Source organism: Polistes fuscatus, unplaced genomic scaffold, assembly GCF_010416935.1.
Source record: "Polistes fuscatus isolate 324 unplaced genomic scaffold, CU_Pfus_HIC Scaffold21, whole genome shotgun sequence".
In the NCBI taxonomy this organism is placed as follows: Eukaryota; Metazoa; Arthropoda; class Insecta; order Hymenoptera; family Vespidae; genus Polistes; species Polistes fuscatus.
This window is the reverse complement of record NW_025113098.1, coordinates 848,527-874,194: the sequence shown is the minus strand read 5'-3', so window position 1 is coordinate 874,194 and position 25,668 is coordinate 848,527. Positions and strand designations below refer to the sequence as shown.

General features: G+C 41.3%; 1 protein-coding gene across 12 annotated transcripts in view; it reads left to right on the top strand.

Moving 5' to 3' along the window:
- The window catches only part of LOC122517830 (roundabout homolog 2), a 195,482-nt gene that overhangs the window by 108,100 nt on the left and 61,714 nt on the right, over positions 1–25,668 (top strand). For all 12 annotated transcript variants that reach the window (XM_043636426.1, XM_043636423.1, XM_043636421.1 and 9 more), the window contains one exon: positions 9,206–9,547. In XM_043636426.1, the coding sequence (XP_043492361.1) occupies positions 9,206–9,547 (342 nt within the window). The remainder of the gene's footprint in view (positions 1–9,205; positions 9,548–25,668) is intronic.

Here is a 25,668-nt window from a genome sequence, read left to right as displayed (position 1 = left end):
AAATATCGCGTAAATCTTTGGCGACGATTTTTTCCGCGCAAATACAAACTACGACGACCGCAATTGCAAATGGGAACCTTATTTACGATCTACCTGTCTGTCATTGCGATACAAATTCATCGAAACTTTGCAAAGAAGGAAAAGTTTCGTGATTTCGATCGGAATACGTTCCCGATACGTAATCTGGATTTAAATCTAAAAAAGTCTCTGTTTTAAAATCTTTTTTTACGCCGTTTAATATGGATAGACAAAAGAGACATTTGCAAAGTAAGTCTCGAGAATTTTGGAAAGAGGGTTTCTGAGAGACGTAAGAAGGTAATAAAGCAGAACTTTAAACGACAAATATCATGAAAAAAAAGGTAGGAACTTATGGGACAAGCCAATACATGCATATATATTTTGTTAGAAGAGACATTGGTGAGAAGAGACGATTTACAAGGGATCAGGATATAAATCACATCGCCCGGAGCTCGATTGTCAATTTTTCTTGGCATCGTACGTACTCGCATAGTACTCCATCAAGAAAGATCGCTCTCAAAGAGATCTCGTCTCGCCGGCGGCGCGCGCGGAACCGACAGACACACAAGTAGTAGTAGTAGTAGTAGTAGTGATAAATACGAGGTGGCACGAAGACCACGGAGCGTATATAAAACACTGAAAAATTGACATCAACCGAGGGAAGTAACGAGCGATCCACAAAGTATATAACCGCCGGTTATGAGTCCTCCGTGTGCTCTCTTCCTCTTCCTCTTCCTCTTCCCCTTCCCCTTCCCCTTCCTTTTTTCTTTACTTCATCGTTCCTTTTTCCCTCTCGCATCTTGTTTAGCAAGCTTGGACCAGATTCACTGTACCGGTAACTTCTCCATTCTTCGAGCCCACTTTGCACGCTCTCCGTTATATTGCGAGTACGTGAGAGATTAACGAATTAGCCGCGTACGAAGCATCGCTGATCAAAGTCTACGAGAGCTTCCTCGAATATAGACTCCGTAGATTAAACTTTCTACTTGCTGATAACCGTGCAGTAATCGTGCGGATCTCTCCCTCTCTCTCTCTCCCCCTCTTTCTTCCCCTTTGTGATTATTTCGTTGAATTCGATTTCTTAGATGAAAAAGCTACCCCTAAATATCGTAAAGCAATATAGCAGCCATATAGCATTCCCCTTCGCGGAGAAGGGGAGCTAGCAGCATATCCAACGTAGAACCTTTGGAAAGGAACGTTGTGGCATAGCAACGAGGCACGGAATAGTAAAGGAAAACCATTTCACGGCTGACTTGTCGGCTCCTGTCCTGGTGGGAGTAGTCGATCGTTTCGCGTCTCGTTAGCATCTCATCCATCGCCGGTGTCTGCTCGTTCGAACCGCCCACCCAGCCAGCCACCCACCGTTCAGCCGCTTGCTCGCTAGTCGACTGCTCTAGGGTGAAAATTCGTAGCGCAGGCCATGTTTCCCTCGGGCGCCCCTCCATCCGCCCCTCCATCCGCCCCTCCATCTACCTCTCCCTTTCGCATTTCCTCTTTTCTCCGAATGTTCCGAAGCATCGACTTTCTTTCATCCATACGCGATCCATCGGGAAATCCAAGATTTACTCGCATTCGCGAGTGCTTTCTATCGTCGTCGTTTACCACCATCGACTGCGCTTGTCTAGCGAAAATCTCAAAAAAATCCTCCTTGCCTCCCTCGGGTACTTATATCGATAAATCGGTTCGTTAAATCAATTCGGGGGAGTTTCTCCATATCTATGGAATATTATAAGATAAGCATGCGATCATTCGAATAGAGAGAACGAAATGGAAAGTTTTCGCAAATTTTAGAAGAGATACCCAGAGCTTTTACATAATATAATTGGAGTGGATCAACTAAAGCACGCGCCAACGTGTAGATATATACGAGGAGAAAAAGTGAACTTTCTAAGATTTTCTCGGCAAAAGCCGTAATTCGCGAAGATCGCTTTTCAGCGTAGTGATTCACGCGAGAAGAGAGAAGGAAGGAGCACAAGGATTTAGTGTCCTAACGGGGCAAGACGTGGAAAATTCGCGGTGGTGTAATCTCAAGGCGTAGATATATATATATATATGTATACCTCGTGCCCTTATCACGAATCTAGAACGACCAAGTTATTTTCCCGGCAACGCACACCCGAGCTTTGGATTTTATAAGAAGCAACATTTTCTTCTTACGTCTCTTAGAGAAGATGGCTCAAATTTTAAAAGAATTCTCTTACCTTATCCTTTGCTCTCGAGACCTTTGAAAAATTTGTCGTCGTTTTTACGAAAAACTACTCTCTTTTTCTCCATCTCTCGATGTGTGTGTGTGTGTGTGTGTGTGTGTGTGTAGGTTACTTGTAAATTTTAGAAACGTACATATGAGCAGTTTTTAGACGCGATGCATCATAAAACTGTGACTCGGTTATGATTACTCTTTTACATTCGTTTCGTTTCGTTTCTTTTTGTCATACTTTTGATATAAAATAAAAAAAACAATACTTGTACATTTCTTCGCGTTATCTTGACGGGTTGTCGTTCGTAGTTGTCGTCGTCGTCGTCGTTTCAAAACTAATCACCGCGTGGGCCTTTGTACGAAAATTCCTCCGTGTTTAAATAACCAACTCCACGTGTTATCGATTTTAAAAGCATCAACGAGCAGTCGGAAAGTTCTCCCTTGCTCTCTTGCTCTTTGGTGAAAAACAGAATGGGAGAAGAGGTCAGTGCGCAAAAGTTGGCGTAGAACGAACAGCAGATTTTGAAACTCGTTTCATAACCTATAGCCCGAAGGGAAGTCGCAGGAAGTTTAGCGTTTCGAAAAGCGATGCTCGCGTTCGGTTTGGAAATTGTCGAACTAGGAGAAGCGTTTATCGCGATAATACGACGTAGCTGGTGCTGCAGCAGCAGTTTACTATCGGAGAAGATATAGAAGGAAAAAGGTGGTCGCGGAAGCATTTGCATGCGGTCGCTTTGCATATCAAAGGGCGTCGAGAGCTATGTTGTTTCGTTCCTACGAACCTAGTACTACCCTACAACTAGATAGAACGTCGAGAACGGATGATTCGCGAGCAACGTGCATCGTCGGTCTTCCTCGCGAATTCCACGCTCGTTAGCAGCTGCATACACAGGTGTACATACGTTCGTACACGAGCAACGTTAAACCCGGTCTATTATCGAACGATCGTATCCCAGTGAATTGTCCGAAACGACTTGCTTTCAAATTCGAACCATTCGCTAGGTTTTGTTCCTCTTGCCGCGAGTCTCCCCAGTGCTGGTACATATTATGTGCCACGTACCATATACATACAGATATGTATTACATACTTACATGTACGTACACGCGCATAGTTTGTTCTGCATAGCTGGAAATGACGATGTCTCCTGATGTGTTGTTTTCCAAGGGTAGGATCTACCTAGCTTTCAGTGTTTCGTGATTACATATTTGCTAAGGGGAGCTCCGCTTACAAATGGAATTTTAGCTTGTCTCCAAAGGGCTCCTCAAAGAACAAACAGAGAAATTCGAGAAAGAGAAAGCACGTGGATTTCGCCGAAACGAGATATAGCGAATTTGCCTTGGAAATTATTACGATAAGTCTGAGTGGTACTTTTAGGCGTTCCAATTACGCGCCGAGTATTATCGGTCGTTGTCGTTGTCGTTGTCGTTATCGTTGCCTCTAACTCTCACATTTTTTCTTCATTCCACTCGAAAATCGAGACTATATCGAAGGAAAAAGACCGCGCGTATGCCACACACGCCGTCGCTTCGTATTTTCGTTATATCTCGCGTATAAATCTGAGCTAGAGAGAAAGAGGGAACTAGGGAAAATTGCAAGGGCAGCCGGAGGGAAACGGAATTGTATATCGGATCGAGATTTTTCGTGACGAGAAAATCAAATTTCCAAGGCTGCTGCTCGCACGTATTTCAACTCGAGCCAAAAGTAAATAACTGATTGTCCGATACGACTCGGACGCTCGATACGACCAACTTTGTTTCATCTTTCTACAAATTATTAAGATATATCCTTTTTTCGTCTTCCTCGATGGATTTGAAAAATTACGAAAGAAAAAACATACCTATTAGAAAATAATGAGATTCGTCTCGATTTGGCTCTTCTTCCTTTTTAACGATCTTTCTTTCGACGTGCGCACCTGTTGCGCTCTTGTTGCGCAACGGGAATCGCGACATTTCTTTTCTCTCTCTCTCTTTTTTTTTCCCTATTTATTTGGAATTCGTTTCGATCACCGATACCGATAGATCCGAAACCTGCTGAACTTTTAACGAGAATCGTACCTATCAATCCATTCGTCAAACCACTTTATTTCCACATTCATTTTTATTTTAATATTTTAATATTGAATTTTATGGATTGAAATAGGCGCGTTGAAAAATTAACGGTACGTTAACGATCGTTGATATCGTATCGATCAATTTTCAATTGTATCGGGTGTCGAAGATTTTACTCGAAGGATGAAAAATGTGTCGAGATTTGTTGTCGTTAATAACAATGTTTACGACAACGTTATTTTACGAGTATATTTTACATTGTGTTCGCGTTGTAATTGCTCGAGATCTTCTTCTTGCGAGATGCAATGTGATTTCTGGAGATCTCTGACCTAGAATTACAGTTCGTAGCTTGCAACTCCCTTGTGCTTCTTGCGCTATGTTCTACGACTGTTTCATATCGAGAGCTCGGATTGTTCTTGTTCGAAGGGAATTGTATGCATCTCGCTCGAACGACTCGAATCGTGTATCTCGTTCTAAGGTTCGTCCGATTCTCTCAAAGACTCGTATTGCTTTGATAAACGATCGTTTCGAAATAGGGAAAAGGAACACTGAAATAGTGTTTCCGAAGTAGCGTTGGAATTAGTCGAATACGACGAGTCATCGTTTATTTACTGGTTGCTCCTTTGTTGGAAGTAAAACGTCGAGCTTTCTTCTTCTTCTTCTTTTTCTTAGATCTAAAGCAGTTTCCTGGAGTATTCAGTCTTTCCGAAATTTTCTCCAAACTTTCTGTCCCTCATTCCTATTATCAATTTTACGTATTTTGTTACCGGTAACGACGTGAATTTTTAACGCGAAAAGATTTCGCTTTGAAATCTTCTTAATTATTCTCCTTTAATACGAAATCCGATAAATAGAAGAACCTGCATAAATGATTCTTTTAAATAATACAAATACTTTTCTCAACTTTGATATTTAGACGAAGTAACATCGAGTTTCTTAGTTCGTTAATGATTCATTTAATAAAAAGAACGATAACGTTTGTTGAAAGTGAAGGAATCCTAGGGAAAGGCGATTGCGTTAAAGATGCTTTCACCGATAAAATAACGCGAGAAAAGGGTTCATAAGCTCTTAGAGAAAGAGAGAGAGTGAGCGAGTAGAAGGGGAGTATTCCTCCTTCTCGCCCGAAGGAGGAATCTTCGGTTTATTGACAGTTCGGAGCAATCTGGATAGTTATTGGCGGCGACGACTACGACGACGACGACGACGACATCCACCAGCAGACGAAGGGTCGATTGTCCTGAGTAGTTTCCCACGGCCGATTGGATTACCTTCGATGGCTGGTTTTACTCTCTGAAGAACATCCCCGTTGTCGTTCTACCGGCTTGGCTTAAGCTACGGTCATATAACTTCGCTTCGTATCTTTATGACTTATTTGTCAGTCCGCGTGGTCGCTCGATTAAATCTTTATCGAAAAGCTTTCGGAAAGCTTTTTCTTCTCGTAAACGTCTTATCTTATAATCACGTAAAAGAAAAACTGGCAACGCGAAACGTTCTTACGCCTCCGAGATAAAAGTCCCTTATTAAACGAATGCAATTGGTGTCCTTTTGAGGTTTGCTCGCCACCCACTTGCCGCTGATGGTCCCCCCTCCTCCCAATTTTAAAGCCTTTTATCGCGAACAGATATTACATGCGTACCGCAAAACTACTTAAGGAAAGGAAGACGCCTCGTTAAGTCGTAAACGTTGCGGCGCTTAAACGGCTTTCAAAAACATTCCAGGTCCCGCGCAGAAACGGAATTGCTGAGACTTGCCGTGCATATTTAACGTTTCCTTCGAGCTTCTCGGATGCTTCTGGGAGTGCTACGAGGGAGAGAGAAAGAGAGATGACACCCTTTCCCTCGGCCCTGGTATGCCATTTTCTCTCGTTCGTGTCGGCTTTGCAAAATGCATTTCGAAATCTTCCTCTTCCTTTTCTTTTCTTTTCTTTTTCTCTTTTTATCTTAGGCGCGATGACCTCGTCACCGTTGAAAAAGTCGGATTCTCCTTTTTCTCCGACACTTTTGCTCGCATTCTCCTAAGTACCAATCATGATAATTCCGAGACGAACTAAATCTTATATATCTCTGAATATTACGAAATGGTAGGACGATGCTCTCTTCTTCATCGAAACTTATTTTAAGAATACTTACTCGATTTGTTCAACATTTCGAAGAAAATGGCATTAGACGTCGCAAAGAGTGCGTCGCGTGTGTGTGTGTGTGTATGTGTTTCTATGAGACAGGACAAAGATAGGAAAGAAATAACGGGAAGGAAGGAGAGAGAGAGAGAAGTTCCGTAGTAATTTCTCGCAACGACATTAACTATCGTGGCTTACCTCTTACTCTCTGGAGCCTTATATCTAATTAGACGATACGTCGTTTCTCTTGAGAAATCGAGCGGTTCCGTTTATAAATTAGCTTCCAACGTGGTGTACGCGTATATTCGTTCGAAGCTTCGAAGTTAACCGTTTAAAATTCCAATAACAGTCGGTCCAATGTTTTCCAGCAAAACGCAATAAAGGAAAGACTCTGTAGAGGCTTTAAATTTCCTATGATCGTCGGTCGATGCTTTTGCCGATGCTTTTGCCGATTTCGCGAGAGCCTGGAATATTATGAAATTTTACGAGCTATAGGCATCATAGGGTCGACGTAGGGCTCGCAATGTCGTAGATAGGTGTCCCAGCAGCAAAGGGTACGACGGACGCCACGTGCGCGAAACGGTGAACGTTCTTGCCGTTATGTTTCCGTATTAACACCTGCTGTATCTCGCTCCTGCTATTCTTTCTCCCTTATTTTTTATTTTTATCCATTTACGTAGACGAGCATACATGCGCACCGTATCCTGCAAACCGAATTTCATTGGGAATTATACGTTACTCTAAAGGAGCGACGATGAGATTACGTTTGGAAATCCTCCAAGATCGAGAGCGGAGAGCGTTTTTTGGAAATTAAACCACGGCGACGTAAACGGTCGTAACGACGTAACGGTTAGGAAACTCTTTGGCGTACTTTCAAAGGATTATTTATTCGTAATACGTTTCGATCGTAGGTAGGGCTTGCTTTTCATGTTATATCTATTTTATGCATATAAGAAGTGTATATACGGATAGATTAGCTTTTCGAAAAAGGTCTCGCTCATGCGACGCATTCGGTATTAGCAGGTTGCACGTGTTCAACGCTATTCGAACATATTTATACTAACTCCGTAGATCGGAAAATATATTTCCATTTTGCCTACAGGAAGAACATTCTTCGAAAGCCGTCTCCCATTGAAATCTGTCTCTAATGCCATCCAGATCTTCACCGTATGTTTCCTGAAATTTCAAGGGAGATCGTATGTTTGCGAGGGGAATATATAGCCGGGAGTATGAAAACCTTCTTTTCCTTCAAATTCTCCTCTATCTCTTTCTCTATCTTCGCTATGGATTCGCGATCGTGTTACACGCGGATTTGGAATCCTTCCAAGAGGCCAACTTGGTGATTTTTCGACTCAAAATTGAAGCGAAAAGTGTATGCAAAGTAAACACAGATTTTCTTGAGATTCCTCTATCCAACGTTTTCGCCATTCAACGAGAAGAGTATCGCGAGACGATATAAAAAGGAGCATTCGCGTATATACGTAAATACGTACGTATGTGTTAGTCCTAGGCGTAAATGTATTTCGCAAGATCTTTGATTTTTTTTTCTCTTACCACGTACTTAATGTATCTTAAGATTTCTTCCTTAAGAAAAAATGTATGGAAATGACGTCGCTTATATGAAAATGATATGCGCATCTCTCCAGAGAATATATTTGCCGTTGAGTTTCGTCGACGAACAAAAAATCAAATCGAACGAAGAGAGAGAAAGAGAGAAAAGGCAAGATACGCGAAAGAAACCAATCGTGTCTAAGATTCTTTTCAACTTATAGAATGCAGATACACGTTTTGTATATTCAAGGCAAGAGACAAATACTGCAAGAGAAAGAGAGAGAGAGAGAGAGAGATCTTTCCTACTGGGAATATTCGAAGGAAATTGCCAGTACGGAAAGCGATCGAGGCAGAAGAACAAAAAAGAAAGAGAACATTCGCGTTGGTTATGCGCCAGGATTCTCATTCGATATTTGATGGGGAATGCTTATTTCAATGGAAAGACAATTGTCTATATTCTGTTTCAATTTCAGCGTATCGAAAGAAAAACTTTTGACGCAAAGTACAAACGTGTCATTTTTCACGGACGATTATTTGAAATGCATTAATAAATTAATCGAATATCGCGAATGATTTTTCTAAATTCGTCATTTTATTCGTCATTAAGACGCAATTTGAGTGATTCTTATTTAACGAAGGAGACAAGTCCCAGGAGAATCCTGGTAAGAAGTTAGTGGCTTATCGTCGAGAGAGAGAGAGAGAGAGAGAGCCTACGCAGAGTTGAACGTTGAACAAGTAGTCTTTACTTTAATCATTCCTTCTTCTTCCCCTTCGGCTCGATAAAAAGTTATGAAAAAAATGGAAGCAAGATTCCGTGAAGTTGGGCGAGAAGGTTAGCCGGCACTCTTCTCTTTCCCATGGGTGCTTTCAATCCGGAACGAACGGCTAAACTACCGCGCGAAACAAGAAAAGCAGCCGTCTAGAAAGTTAAGCTACGTCGTGTTGTAGTTCTCGTAAAGGAGCAGCCCTGGCATTATTTTATAAGAGCCGCGTGCGTTCAGCAAATTGCGATCCGCCTGGATACGGTCTTTACGCGCTTCTCCGAGATGCCGGATGCATATGCTCTTGGGAATCCTCTTAAAGATCCAGAATCCAGTAGTCGCGGAAATTCCAACAACCAGGCGTGCTCCCAATGTCTACGGATCCTCTTTTTAATATCTTCCTACCTTTTCGATAGTTATGCAATAGGGCGTTACCTTAAAAGGTAACTTTCGATCCCGCGTTATCGGGGATGGAATCAGGGCTCGAGTAACTTGCTCGGATTACTGTTACAGAAGCACCTCGGGGGACGTACCTGCTAATAGATGGGCGCAGACTCGATCCAGGAAACCAGTTCGTGCCTGTTAAGGAAGGCTCCGAGCTGACGCTGGAATGCGCCGCCGAGGGTGGAAACCCGCCACCGGTTTTGGCATGGGGCATGATGCTATCCCAAGCCACTTTGGATGGTCCCGAACAGCCACCGGATAACCTCACGGTCTTACCTTCGACGTCCGCCAGACACAGCGGAGCTCACCTGAAAGTCTACAGGGGTCACCACAACGCCACCATCGTTTGCGTGGCTCGTCACATCACTCTCACCCTGCCGATGAACGCTAGCATATTGCTAGACGTTCAATGTGAGTATGCCATGTATTTTTTCTCTTTCGTTCGCCTTTCTTTCAAACGACAAATTTTCCTCCGAGTTCAACTCGTTAAAGTAAGGTCGTCGCTGCAAAAAAATCTATTCACTCTGGCGAAACTTGAAACGTCGGATTTCTCAGACAGAGTCGCACTCATCCAAAAGACTCGTAATTTGTTTCCTCCGAAAGCTTAGTTCGAGACGACATTGTCTTCTTTTCCGTAAAAAACGGACTGCAGGGCCGGGTGGGAAGCGAAATTCGCACTTTTTGAAAGTAGACTTAATTTAAGAGACGACGGTCCTTTCGCAGACAGGAAGCGCAATAAGTCCGTGGATCGTACCATTTCGTAGGACAGTAGGTAGGATTTCAGCGATATTAGATCTAGGAAAACGGTAGTCGCTCGCACCATGGAAACGAGCTAGATCATTCCTGAGGGAGGGAAAGATATACGTGCGGCAGAACAATGAGAGTAAAACGGTCCTCATCGAAATTGAAATATAAATTTAATTAAATTAAATATTCGGCCAGATTGTCTTTCTCTCGCGTTAAACGACTATTCCGAAGAGTACTAACGCCGAGAGGATAAGAACGACAAGAAGAAAAAAAAAAGAACGCGAGGGATGACACGTTGCAAGCTCTGCCGAAGAAATAAAAGTTGCGGTTGTACGTGCGTGGTAACCATCATCGTGTATTATGCAACACCGCTATAGTTTAGATTTTCTCTCTCTCTCTCTCTCTCTCTCTCGGTGTATACCTTCTTTGCCAAGAGGAAGGCTAAAATCCGCGTCTGCGACGTTATACTTTGCTCTACCCCGCCTCCCGGTTGGCTCGACTTTCTGAAGGAGTCCAAACTCCAGGCAGTTTTCGCGGAAAAGTCCGAGGAACGAGGGATTAACTCTACCGCACGAACAAAAACGGTTGGGAGCGTGCAAGTACGTCTCCTCCTCCTCCTCCTCCTCCTTCTTTTTCTACTCTTCTCGCATGACTTTCTTCCTCTTTCTCCTTTTCTCCGCCTTCTTGCAGGAATCCACGACGCTCCTCCTTTACTTTTCGCGTAGTCTCCGTGATTCTTCTCTTTCTGTGGGTTAAGAGAGAAACTTGTCTATAGTATGGCAGCCCAAGAATATGCATTAGTGGATAGCGCTTGCTTGCTTGTTTTCTTATTCTTTACACTTTTTTCTTCATTTTTCTTTCCTTTACTTCTTCTTCTTCTTCTTCTTCTTCATTCTTGGTCGTCTGTGTGCCAGATTCAAGAGTATCGCGTCAGAGCGTATAGTCCTTCTTGTCCAAGATTATACGCTTACCAGGAGCTTTTCTACCATCTCCTTGTAGTACTCTTCCATTCTTCTTTCAGGATATACGAGTGCGAGCTTTGCAGTTGGTGCACAATGTAAAAGATTCCTCTACCGCGTCATGCGAAACTTTCTATACGTTCGATCTGGCTCGACCGACCTACTTTTTCCATCGCAAGTCGGAGCGATAAGAGTGATGCGAAGTGCTTCCTCTTTCTCTTTTTATTTTTCTTACGAACAATCTAACAATGCATTCCCAATGCAGTTTACAAATTTCCATTTTACTTTGATAATCGCGTAATAGGATAGGCTTGGAAAAAATAATGAAATTTATACGACGAGTATTTTTGACGATTCCAAGCTCAACTCGTGAAGCAACTTTAGCTACCTCGAAGATATTTCTTCGATAAGGTCAATATTTTGTCGATTCGATGAATATATTAGACACATCCGTTACATAGCGTCGCCTCGAATGATACGGGCACGAGGAACCAAAGTCGTAGATCTCGGGAGATGCAAATTTTCTACGCGAATAACTGGCAGCATCGAAAGATCCTCCACGTAGATATGCGGGTGTCGTCGAAGAGAGCGACGAAGGATGAACTAGGGAAGAAAGTAAACTTCGACGGCGTGCAACTTTCTCTTCCTCTCTTGGTCGTTACGTTACTTCTTTCGGTCAATTTTTCTTCTTTTTTCTTCCTTTTTTCTTCCTCGAACACATCCTTGTCGTTCTAAGAATGTAGACATAGAACAGGATTATCCATGCGACACCTGAACGAGCAAATTTTACACTCGACCGAATATTAAAGAGATCTCTTCGTAATCTTTGAAGATATTCTCGAGTACTACACGCAAGTAATCCGACCTATATATTCCCTTCCGTAACGAAAAAACAAGTATCTAGTAGGCTTTCCATGCTATGCATCTTTGAACAAACGTATTTCATAGGTCCACCGTTAATTAATGGTAATCACTCTTTTGTTCGATTATAATTTGAGTTCTGCTTTGACGAACGGCGCAATTAGTTTCCATAGCAATTGTTAATATTAGCTTGTATAATTACAATATTATACGATATGTATAATAGACAATGAAATCCCGAAATTCGAATCATTCGTTTTTGATCGATCGTATCGATTAATTGTTAGAATTGGATTAAAGCTATGTGAAATATATATTCGAATGTTATCGATTTTCATCCATAATACGTAGCAATAAACATCTTGCAATGAACTTTCTTTTCATTAATCGTAAATCGTTCGGTTTGACGTTACAGCTCTTCGTTGTAATTCAACCCCGTGTCGTTTTTTTCGCAGGTTACAACATCGATCCAAGCATATATTTGAGATATAAGTTTTTTAATCGTTTTTCGGAATCAGTTCAAATCGTTCATTTATCGTAGCGTTTTATCGATATTACGGTAATTCGATCAAAAATTTATATCGACGTATTCGAGAATCTATTCGATGTTTCTTAAAATATAAACAGAAATATCAACAGGTTGTTGATTTCCTATCCGGTTTTCTGCTTATTTATTTAATCTTTGGTCGGGTATTATGGGCGATATTGGAGACCCATATATGCTAATTAAAGAAAACCAATGACGGAATCGTTTGATGGTTTGCGCGTTAAAGAGAAATAGAAAAAAGCTTGCAAAGTGACCACATTTGAAGATAAATTATATTAGAAATACCTTTTTACGTTATACACGGATTCGGTTGCGAGACTACTTGAAATTGTATGCTCTTTGAAGTATTTTGCTTTTAATGAATGAAAAAGAAGGAAGGATCGTTCCGTAAAAAAGAATCTCCATCGAATAAGGTATTCGCGAGAAGGAATGTTCGAAATACGACAAAGGGAATCGTTGCTTCATCGACGAAGACGCTGATTCGCGGTTCGCTTCACGAGAAAAAAAGATTAAAACGAGGAAAAGAAAACGCAAGAAACTTTTATGTTTGCCTCACTTTGCCAGTTTCCGGTTCGAATAAATTATTGCGTGGTATCGTCCTAAGTCTTATCAATTAAATAGAACGTTCATTTGATATTCTGGGCTGGTCTTTGAAATTTCATATTTTATAACTCGATAAGAAAAGAGAGAGCATTTTTCATGACGCTACGAATACTTTTCTTCCCAAATATCTCGTCAGATAGGATTTTCTCATCAAATAACGCGTTCATCCGAATCTTCCTGATATCGTACTTTCATTCGAATTCCATAAGATGCTTTGTATTATTCGATAATGAAGTCATTGCTACGGAAATTCAAGTTGGTTGCTTTTAATTAGACCAACATACCGTTACAATAAGTGTTATCTTGTTTCCCATATTTTCTTTACAATCCAACCATATTTTTCCTATTTTCTTTATCAATCATCCATCGATCGGTGGGAAAAATCATCGTTGGAAAGAAGTGGCTCTTGTGCGAAGTCGTTGTACATATAGAAACGAGAAAGAGACAGGCCCGAGGATGAAAGGGAACGCGCGTAAAAGTATATAAGTACCTTCAAATCGATATTACTACATTCCTACGTATCCGGGTATCCGTCCAATTATTTAAATTGCGAATTCTGAAGTTTTCCAAGAGTAAAAGTACGTCGCGTAAAGTGGAACGAGCGTGCATACGCGTAATCGAAACTACGCTAGTTTCCATAGTATATTTTGAAGAGACGCGAAACACAATTAACATCGAATTTATCGCGAGGTAGAATTTGTAAAAGTTGTAAGCTCGAGATGCGACACCTCGTAGATAACGTACTTGTAGATAAATAGACGTTGCAACCACGCATACCCATACGCATCGGCAGAATTACTTGGAATTTGTTGGTTCGGTGAATTTATCATCTATCCTAAGAACGAATGAAAACCATACATATAATTACGTTCCCCTTTGTAACGTACTCGAGGGCGCGAAAAGCCTCGGCACGAATGACACCGATATCTCTCTTTTTCAAAGGGACGAGAAATTGGAGCCGCTCATCTGCCCTTCATTTTTTTAAATTCCCCCTTTTCGACGTGGCAGCTATAGCCGAAAAAAAAGCTGCGTCTATCTATCTATATACTCTGGTGGTCTTACCACCGTTCATCTTGTTTGCGCGCATGCGTGGCGTTGCTACGCATGTATTTGATCTATTCGACGGGAATAGGGTTTCTCTTCGCATCTTTCGATCTCGCGGTTCATGAAAGCTTTCTACGGCTGGAGTCGTCCTCGTCGTCCTTGTCGTCCTTGTCGTCTGTCTTCAACGAAACGCGACGAGTAAAAATTCAAATATCTATCGACTCCATCTTACATATATCTTTACTTATATACACACACCGGGAAAAAGGTATCTTTGATATTCATGTTTTCCAGGTAATCTCGATTTTTCCTTTAACCGAGATTCACCGCAAAAGTATTCTTCAATTTAAAGCGACACCCCCCTATTGGTTATTATTCAAATACACATTTTACTTTTCATTCGTGTAATATAAGAGCACGTATACGTTGATGAAACAATTTCTACTATCGAAATGTTTTGGTTTATGCTTTTTTGTTTTTTAGTTTCGCGCGCAGGAAAATGAAAGATAGGGAATTTTGCACAGACGGGATTCGACGAAGGCCACGGTTATCGTCTCTTCTGTACAATTTACTTTCGAAGAAGGAGAGGAAACTTTAGGATTCCTATCTTTTCTTCGTAACGTGGCGCGAAGTATGTTGGTAAGAAGTTAGTTTTCCATACGTTGCAAGTTTCTCTATCTTTCTTCTCTTTCTCTTTCTCTTTCTCTTTCTCTTTCTCTTTATCTAACTATTCAAGATTCTAAAATCCGGAGCTTTCGACTTTGAGAACACGCGTCATATTAGTTTCCTTAACTTCTACTTCGAAGACGTTTTAATGGAAAAGGGAGGAAGGATTTCTGGTCGGAGCATGATTGTTCCTGATGGTATCAGCAGAGCGAACTTTCTCTCGTAGAAATTCAACAACGCGTTCCGTTTCATCCTCGACGTTTCGCAATCGCTCTCGTCGAATCCACCTTTATTTCTTTCAACTTAAAAGGAGGAACCTTTTGTTTGCGATTGCATCCTCCTATCCTAGCATCTTTCTCTCATTATTTAAATACATACGATTGATGTCGCGTGACGTCGACGAGTAGAATTATTAACTCCAAACTCCGAGGAATTTTATTATTGAAATTCGCGAGAAATTCGTCAGGATCGAATCGTCGTAGGAAATTGTAGAAAAAGCGTTACTCGCGACGAAAACGAAACGAGACAATGGAGTCGCGAGGGTGAAACGAAAAGTTTGAACGAACAGAAGAGAGAAGAGGACTCGAGGACAATGCAACGTCATCCTCTTCGCATCTTTGCTCTTGCGTTCTATCGCGAGTGCGCATCAATGTCATGTTTCTCGAGTTTCGCCCTTCCTTCTTCGCTTCCTTCTTCGCTTCCTCCTAGGTTCTCCCTAAAGTATCCACGGGATGCACTCGCTTACCAAACTAAAGTTCTTCTTCTCGTCGCGGGATGCTCCCCATTCACGTCGTCTTCGTAGCTCCTCTCAATCAATCATATTCAAATCTAACGCCCGCTGCTTCGCGATTCGTTTACTCGAGGCTGAACACCTAAAGTGAAATGGACGAGAGAGAGAGAGAGAAAGAGAGAAAACGTGCAATTCCTTTTCTATCTTCTTCTACGGTATACGAATACTGTATATATCGGTGTACTAAGACGTCTTATTTTAAGATCAAAGTACTTATTAACTGTTCAATTGCATCTTCTTTCGACTATTATTTTCTACGATGAATCTTTGTCGATTTCCATTGGAAAATAATTTTTCTTGCTTGAAAAAGATAGGAAATCAATACTCGACGGTGTGCGTGGCGTATTCGCGATGATTTCAATGAACCTGAAATGGTATCTTTCGTTTCGAAGGAAAAGAAGAGTACAATCAGTGACGAGAACTCGATAAGAGGATGGGTAGAAAGAGAGAGAGAGAGAGAGAGAGAGAGTAAAGATAACACAGAGACAAAGTTGGATCGATTATTAATTTTCCGGTTAATGATAGAGATGGGATCGATGCTCTTTACAGATATTTCACAAGGGAATCTAGTCGGGAAGAGTCTTTGTTGCATTCAATCGGTAAAGAGAGAGAGAGAGAGAGAGACAGCTGATCGGACTGTATCCTCTCGCGTAGACTTTAGATCGCAAACCTGTTAAAGGCTATTTTCCTTCGGGATTTAACCGATGCCGTTTAACAATGGACAGAGTAATAATGGGGTGGGAATAACAGGTGTGCTTGCAATCTTGCACCAGAGGATATTATATTCGAATGTCTACGGATCTCTACAATGCCTCAGTGATTTATACCGGTCGTACATAGAAACGCGATCGTGCGTATGCATAAGCATACTATCATCCAGTTTGCGCGTAAAGAGATATGGCGAGATAACTACAAAGATAGAGAGAGAGAGAGAGGTTCGTGCGTTGATAAAAGACGATAAATATGTCTCGTCATCGAACAAGGGGAGAAGGAGTAATCATTATTTCCGTAGAAAATAATTTAACGTATTACATTACCTGGAATAGAACCCGACACACCCATTGTCTTCTATTATTATAATATTCCAGGTATTAATATAAGGAGTCGCGAAAGGAATTTTCAAAGGAGCCCACTTCTCCTGAGAACTTAAGACGGCAGCATGATAGATGCAACGACCTATTATTTAAGCATTATTTTAATGGAAAATATTATTATCCTATTAAACTAAATATCAACGCGGAGAAAATGAAAAATATAAATACCGATTGAACATTCTTATTATCGAGGCTTAAACCGTCGTAACGGTATCCAGTGCTACGTAGACGTTATCCGGATTGAACAATTTAATTAACAGCAACGAGGTCGACTGCAGTCGATAAATCGTCGAGTCAGCACGCACTACGGATTTGCACGTAGTCGAACGTGACGAGTCGAGCGATTAGAAGAGAGAGGGAGAGAGTAGAGGGAGGGTGCAAAAGGGTGGAAAGGGTGGAAAGGGTAAGGTCCTAACGCGTAAGTCGCGATAGACAGTAATTAAATTACAAAAGACGTTTCTCGAAGCGTACCTATTGAGCAATAGCTAGCAAAAGAGAAGAGGAATTGGAAATAGCGAAGCAACGAAGACCATGGTCGATTGCTAAAACCACGGAAACCACGCGGGGCCGACGTCGGAATCGTCGATGGTCATCGTTGACTTAGGGAACGTGTCTTCGTCGAAGAGGCATTAACGATCTGCTTTCATGCTTTGCCGAATCTCGTCCTCGTGCACCAGCAACCGGAAGTGGACGACCAACGAAGGACGTGGAAATTGGTCGAGAGAACAATTTCTATTATCGGTGAACGTCGTTCAACGCCACTACTACCACCACCATCGCCACCACCACCACCACCGCCACTCCTGTATCCTCCTCATTCTGGTTCGTTTCGTAACGCGGAGGAGAGGTTAGTAAGACCTCGTGCATGAGTTTGCCGATCACGTCAGCGTTCGGAACTTGGTGAGCTTTGGTACGTGCTATTTCTCGAGGCTTCCTCCCTCCCCCTCCTCTGCCCTCAGAGTCCTGAGACTGGTAATTGATTTACAAGCTTTGCTTCGGGACCACCATCGAGACGATAGGGGTGACCGAACATAGAAAGCAAGAAGAATCGATCCATGGACACGTTTCATCGGCGAGCCTTCTCTCCCTCTCTCCTTCCTTGTCTTTCTATTTCCAATCGAATAAATCTCGGAAGAGAAATAAAAAGAGGAGAGAGAGGAGAGAGAGTACGAGGTCTTTGCGGTCGATCTCGTACGTGTTCTCGCGTTTGCCATTGCTCCGAAGCGAGTCTTTTCAGCCAGATTTCGAAAGGACCATTTATGCGGTCGCGAATATTCCCATTTTATTCTCCCGTTAGAAAGAAACTAAGCACCATTTGGTTAGCAAGAAGTCGCTAAGATTGACCGATAAATGAAGATAATTTTCTCGAATGAATATTAGATCACTCAAAGTTCTATAATACGAGTGCTATTCGAAGAATCGATCTTTTTCTTTGACGACTTAACTTCTTTGGAAGAAACGGACTGCGAGAGTGATCCCTCGCGATCGCTATAACTATCATTACTACCAACCTACCGTTGAGCATTTTGACTATCGACGGAAGAGGGATATCTCCTTCGGCATCTCGGGATTAAATGAAAGAGAAGATTGGCTATAGACTATTCGACAGAGATGAAATGAATTTTCAATGGAGCTTTGGACCGAAGGTTTGTTCCGAGGAGACAGAGGGAAAAGGGAAGATCGTCTCTCTCCTTTCCGCTACCTGCCAGTTTTTTTTGCCCTCTTTATCGTAACATTACCATTGTTCGGTGAAGTTTCTACCGCTCCGTAGCATTTTCCTATGACGAATAAAAGAAGAAAGAGGAGAGGGAAAGGGCAAAGGAGAGGGTGAATTTTGGAGAGAAAAGTAACGAAGATCAGTCTACTCTCGACGATGTCTAACGGGTATTGGCCTCTTTTGGCCCGGAGACAACTCTCGCTAATCCCCCTTTATCCGGAATAACGTAACTTTGCGTTCCACTCGAGAATATCTTAGTGCCGTGTAACGTCTCGTCGCGGCAACCATCCAAGCCGTCTCGTTTCCCCGCTTGCTTTTATTTTTCTCCTTTCTCTCCGTTACCCTTTCCCCCAGTCCCTTTTACTCGAATGAACACCAAAGGATTTCGGCACGAGTACGAGATTCGGCCGCGACTCTTGCAACGAGAGGAAATTCCGGCCAAGTTGAAAATCGAGCCGCGATTTTATCTCCCTCTCCCTCTCCCTCTCTCTCTCCCTCCGACAAAGCGCGCACGAAGCCGCATAAGATCGCGAATCCCTTTTGCGTCTCGTTATCTTCTCTTTTTCTCCCTTCCATTCTTTCCATATTTCTACTCGAATACGGTAATCGTTCTATCAGGCTTTCGACGGAAATGTCCATCTTGTCATCTCTGAAATTTATACGCGAATATTCGATCGGACAGTTTTCTAGAGACAAGGGACAAAACGTTTTTCTCGATGATCCGGTGAATTTTAATGCGGTTTCATTCACTGTTCGTTCCAAATGGAATAAAGGAAGATAGGAATACCTATATATATATAGGTATATCGGTAGAGAGTAATAGAGAAAAAGAAAGGGCGAGGAAGTTGTCGAGAATAATGAGGAGCCGACAGATTGACCGGTGAATGACGAATGCGTATGAAGCAACGTTGGCAGGTACGACAGAGTTCGTCGTCGTCGTGAGATATCGAGACGAACGAAAATTATGGATGTGTGAAAGACAGGAATGATTTATATGGAATTCTCTGAACTCTCATTCTCCGGTTCTCCCTTTCCGCCTCTCTATTTCGTTCGTTCGTTCGTTCGTTCTACAACTTTTCACCCCGAAATTCAGATTTTGCATAACGCCGAATCGCCGACGAGGCAAACCCTTGACGTTTCTTACTCGAAAGTGCATGCATCTTTATGCGAAAGCATAAGCAATACGACCAAGAGGAGGCAAGGAGGGTCTCGAGAGGATCATAGAGAAAGATATAGAATGGAATTCGACATTTTTTGTAACTTTACTTTATTTCGGTATAATTCATATTTTTCGGCAAACTTTATAAAAACAGAGAAACGTGGAAGAAATGGAAATAGGAATCGATGATTCAACGAGATGCGATAAGACGAAACAAAGGAATCGTTTCGTCCCGACGTTTCATGCGGGCTTAAGGGCTGAGAGAAAAGATGAGGGGCGAGCACAAACAGAGAACGGAAGCAGAGATTGCTGGGAAAGCAAAAGATGTTTATGTAGCCCAATTTTCCGGCCGATTGGCGCCGATGCCCGATTTCCCTTTCAGGGCATTTCTCCCCTTCCTCCCTCTTCATTCGTTCACCTTTTAGCCGTTCCTAGGATTCCCTCGCATCTTTCCGATTTACAGCAGCGGTATACTCATCGTCTACGATTGGTCGTCGTCTTCTTTCGCCCTCTCTTACTTTTTCCTTTCTTAGAAATTGCATCCTGATTCAAAGCTAAAGCAGCGTACTATTCCTTCTTCGTTTTCGCATCATGGCGTACGAAACGCGTCCAATTGGAACAGGAAAAGGCGTTAAAGCGGACGCATTGGTGAGAGGAAGACAAGATTTAAGCGAGAACCAAAGCCGATCGGAGAATCGGAGAGAGAGAGAGAGAGAAAGAGGGAGAGAAAAAACAAGAGGGTTAGAGGCTACGAAAGACGAAAGAACTTTCTGGACACGAAGCGTGTTTATTCGTGCGTATGTGAGTGTAAAAGAAAGGATGTTTGTTGCCTCATTGCCCACGGGTAACGCTCAAGAAGAAAAACCTTGTATGACAGTTGGCTTTAACGTTTTATCGGATTCTCTCCTACCTCTCCCTTTTTATTTTTATTGGCCCTTCCTCTCGTCGTGTTTCTACAAGTTTCCCCACAGGACGATACTCGTGTATGACCATTAATGCGAAAAGATATCGAACAATCTCGGAAAAGAAGAATACGAGTTGGAAAAAATACTCTGGATGGTCGAAGCAAGAGAGAAAGGGAAGAAACTCTGGGAGGGGCAAAAAGGAGGAGCAAAATGGAGCAGGAAGGGACATTGGGAGGGATAACAAAGTTAAAAATTACCGAACAAGTCCTTCCCCGAGTCTCGTAGTCTTAGTACTTCCTCCGAGAAGTAAGGAAAAGGTCAGTACTTCTCCTTTCGGTATTCGTTATACGCCCAAGGCGCCCGAGTTCTTGTCGGGAACTTTATGGCAAGACCAACACGTGCCTTCTCTGCCTTTCTATTTTTTCCTCCCTCTGCTCGCTCTTCTTTCTACTTTGTAACGCGTTTATTAAAGCGAACAAAACGAATTCTTTTTATATCTTCCGTTATTCGCTATCCTATCTTTCCATTTGCATACGTTTCCCTCCGTTATTTGCGATCGCGTAATATGCCAAAAAAGAAACAAAAACAATCCGAAATTAACTTTTTTCTGTCACTTTTCGTTTCATCTAATTCGCGATGAAAAATACGACGAAAAAACAATCGTTCGATACTTTTCCTTTTAATGAATCTTTTTCTTGGATTTTTCTTTTCGATTACTTTTTATTTCAACAATTTCATATTTTTTGATAGATCAAAGGAGAGAACGTACGGCATAGATTTTTAATCGATATTTGGTACGTATCTAGAAATGATTTAAAACGAACGCCCCCAGGAAGCAGCCGGAAGACGAGATATGGCTCGTCGTCGTAATGTACGAAGCGATAAATATAAATTCCTTCAAAATGGTTCGGAGAAAATTCTCTCTCTCTCTCCCTCTCTTCCTTTTTTCGATCGTTTGCTCGTAAATGACGCGTATTCGTTAAAAAATCGGTTCGTTCCTCGTTCTACCCGTCTGACAGCAAATTCATCGTTACAAGCGAAATAGAATCGACACAATATTTTCTACGGTAAGAAAAGAGAATTTCTTGGTACAGCATTTTTCCACGATGATATCGGTCGTTCTCACGTTCGAAAAATCGACAGTTATCTTGTTACCTTTCCACGTTAGTACGTAGATACTTTTTTATTGGATTCCCAACCGTTGTTCGTTCTTAAATATCGCGTGTCAAATTCGTGCGCGTATTTTTTTCCTTTTCTTTTTTTCAAAAAAAGAAAAACAAATAATATTTTGTTCATTTAAATGCAGAGAGTTAAACAAATATCGAAACTAATACGTCCGTTTATGTGTACTTTGGTTCGCGAGTATAATATTTTACGTGACAGTATAAATAAAATGTTACTCTCCGTTTTTTCTTTTTTTGTATATTTGCATATAGAGAACCAACGTGTGATAACAAGTTTTGAAAGCAAACTTCATTTTTGAAATAGCTCGTACCGAAGCAGTTTTAACTAGATGTTTAACAAAAATAGGAAAAGTTTGATCCAGCCTAAAAATGGCGATCTGTTTTGCGTTTCGAGGTCTCCCTCGAGGTAAAGAGACTTCCTTCCCTCCACATCTTTCCCTCTTAGTTGTCGAGTCACCGGGGGTACCATGGAGCAAGAATTTGAAATTCAGATTAATACAGGACATGGAATCGTTAAGGGCTCGAAGTCTACCTTGCGGTAGATTACCATATACGCGGTGTCTCGCGCGCATCATCCCAGTTGTATCAGTGTCGCGAAGGCTAACGTGCTCGTGTGTGCACCCCTATGTATATTATTCCCTGCTGATGTTTGCTCGCATCGCGATTCTTCGCTTCACGGAGAATCGTGCTCCGAACCATACTATCTTGCTATAGTCTACAATTATTTTGCCCAAACTTTCGTAGAAACCTTGACTTTAGTCGCGCGATTCGTTATAACTTTCATATCGTGCGCTCAAAATCTATACAACTTTTTCTTTATAACCAATTAACTTAAATGCGAATGCTTTTCATTTTCACATTCATTCATTTCACGAAAGACGCCATTTGCTTCGATCATCTACGTAACGTTTACCGTATCCTGATTTTTTTCACCAAAAATTCCTTTTTATTTTGCGCGAAACTAAACTCATTTGCGCGTAAACAATTATTCGCAAAGTTTACGACGAGCTAACGAATAAAAACGTTGAAAACCATCCTAGTTTCGTTTCAGTAGAATTAATTTTCTTTCCTTTTGGATACTGCGTGTTTTATAAATTCTCTCAAAAGAAGAAAGATAGAGGAAGGAACGTCAGGTGTTGCGAGAGGAAGCAGTTGCTTGAAAGGACTTTCTGTGCGTGTCGTTTGCATTAAGTCGTCGACGGATATAACTGGCGGCCGCAACTCGTTGTTGATTTCGCGGCGTTTACCTAGTGTTTGCACGGAGGCCATTTTATCGGAAGCACTCGGAGCTTTCTAAGTCTGGGATTACCAACCGAGCGTTAAACGAAGCGAAACAACGCCGTTGATAGTTTTCAAAAAAAAACGACCAAGCGTGTTTCTAACGTTTCGTTATTTTCTGTTAGATTGAAAAGAGAAAAAAAAAAGGATAGGAGAGGAGAAGGTGGCTGAAATACCTCTTACGAACAAATTTCGACCATAGAGGATTTGAAAAAACTCGATGAACCTCCGAAAAAAGCTCGTCTTCGTTCTTTCTACTTTCCTATACTTTTTTCATGACTTTGACGAGGGTACAACGACGCTGCCCATCGATACCCTTTTATTTTCCACCTTGGCTTTTCTATGAGAGAGATTTCACTTTTGTACAGGCCGTCCCAACCACGCCCACGCTTGTCGAGAACGGAATCGACGAGGAAAACCTTTTTATCTTCGAGTCTTTTTCGTCTCTATCCCATCACGTTTTCTCATCGCGATTCGTTATCCTCGTTTCGCGCCATCTGTAATATATATTATTTTATTAATCGGGGTAGAACGTGTTCGCGCGCGTATTTCATTCCATGCTACGTATTAATATCAGTGTCAACATCTATGCGGATACAGAGGAGAAGAGTTGAGAAGGGTTGCTGAAAAAAAAAAAACGAATAGCTTGCTTGCGTTTCTAGCGGAGTAACTTTTGCCACCTTCTTGCTTTTTCATCATTTTTCGTTGCTTTTTTGCCTGTTGAGTTTCCACACTGTGTTTCTCATTTTTCCGGGCTTTTCTAAGGACGATCCGAGCAAAAGCCCTCTTTTCTCATTCCAATCCTCTCGCTCGTGGACAGACCAATGTTCTTCTTCTTCTTCTTCTTCTGACGTCGAGAGTTATCCGAGCATCTCGCGTAATTTTCAACAGGAAGCTACGTACGTGCGAAATGAACGTTCGTTCCTCAGCCCCGAATCCCAGCGTGTACCAACGACACTTCATTAAAGCAACGTCCTGACGATTTTCCGTGCCTACTGTCTTTCCATTCTACGCTTTCTTCTCATTTTTATAATCACAATTATGTTCTTCGCGCAATGCTGAATTTTTCTCTTTCGTATTATTTCTAAATTTCGTAAAAGAAATAAAGAAACGATAGCGAATTATTCGCTACTATACGCGGACACCGTAAATATTTCTTTTCCAACGATATCTATATAAATCCTAAAAATAGTTGAATTTTATAGCGAACAAGTTCGATAGCAAAAGGGTGGTAAGAGACACATGACTTAGGTGAATGGTAGTTGGGATAATCCGTTGGCTGTGCGTCTCGTCACGCTTTATTCCAGAATGGGGACAAAAAATCGTCGCGGCAAGCATCTTGACCCAGTTTGATACGAACGATTGGTGTGGAAGGTTGGTTCTTCCTTGTGGTAAATCGTTTCTCTCTTTCTTTATTTCTTTTCTTTTCGTTTTTCCAGTGCTCGGTGCATAAGCACCTAGATAATCGATCGCATTACGATCTTCAAAGACGGATATTTTCACGATGAAAAGCCATAGCGCCTTGGAACAAAGCCCGTTCTCAAAGACATCGCCTTTCTCGCCTTTAAAATTCCCGAGAATTTCATTTCTTTCGATCTCTCTTGGAAGCTTTTCATCCTTCGCGCCGCTCAACTTGCTTACAAAGATGAACAAAATCAGCTTGATATATATAAACGATATATAATCTTTTTATTATTCGAGATACGTATCGAATAATATTACGATGATATAACAATTATTCTTCCTGTAATTGGAACGAAACCGATTTATGGGATTATTAACGAGTGATCGAAGATGTTAACGTAATTCTCTATTTATTGTAAAATCGTTAATATTAGTGTCGTTAATAATGCAACTATTTATACGATTAATCGTCCCTCTGTCGATGGCATTTCGATGATTTTATTACCTTTATGCTAAAATATCTTGTTATTGTTGTTATAGTCATTATTATTAGAATAATATAAATTGTTATTAAGAGTATCCGCGTTCTATATATACATATATATTATTATAGTAATCACAATCGGCCAGTAATCGAGCATCATCTCCAAAATCACTCTGTGTAACATGTTCTTTTATAATAATTTATAATATATACTCGTGTTAACCTCGTCGTTAAAATTGATAAGCATAAAGCGAGAATAATAATCGGTTAATTGATTTATACACGTGTAACGTGCAAACGAGTTTCGATAAAAGACGGATCGTTTGTCTATTACAAAATCGTCTTTCTCGAAACCGATTGGTGTAATAATTAGCTATCTAAATGTACTTACAATTAGGAGAAGAAACGTGCCGCGTTTACTCTCTCTCTCTCTCTCTCTCTCTCTCGTTCGTATTAATTCAACGAAAATTGATCGTAGCGGTGGATAGAGATAATGATGTTTTACCAGTGGTATCGCTATGTCGCAGATATCATTATTCGTCGATTAGAATAGGAGAATATAGTGTTTTGACTGCACCAGAGAAGAAAGTATTTCGCACGGTACTCCAACGAAATGACACGTCCTACGTGTATGCGCATATTCGATGACCCATTGATAATCGTTCAACTCGATGCCTCTGCAAATATCCAGTACGCGGGTGCTCATACGTACATACGTCTATATACATATATATAATATATATATATATATTAAATATCGGGTTTTTGGAAAATTTGTTTCCACCACGATACGTTCATATTCATTGATCGGAAATTTTATTAAAGCACATATTAACGATTCGATTTGATTCATTTTCTATGTATAAACAGATAATGTTTAAAAAGTAACTCTTGGAGAAGTTCTACTCGCATATATAGGAACATATAATTTGGCATCAGTTGAAAAATCTCATAATCGCTCTAGGTTTATCGTTATATATAATTGGACACGTGGTTCATTTTAAGCGCTGAGCGCTATTCAAACGTAATATTTGCGAAAGACCAAACACGTGTTCGATGTTTGTATACACGTATGCACCGAGATGAGTCA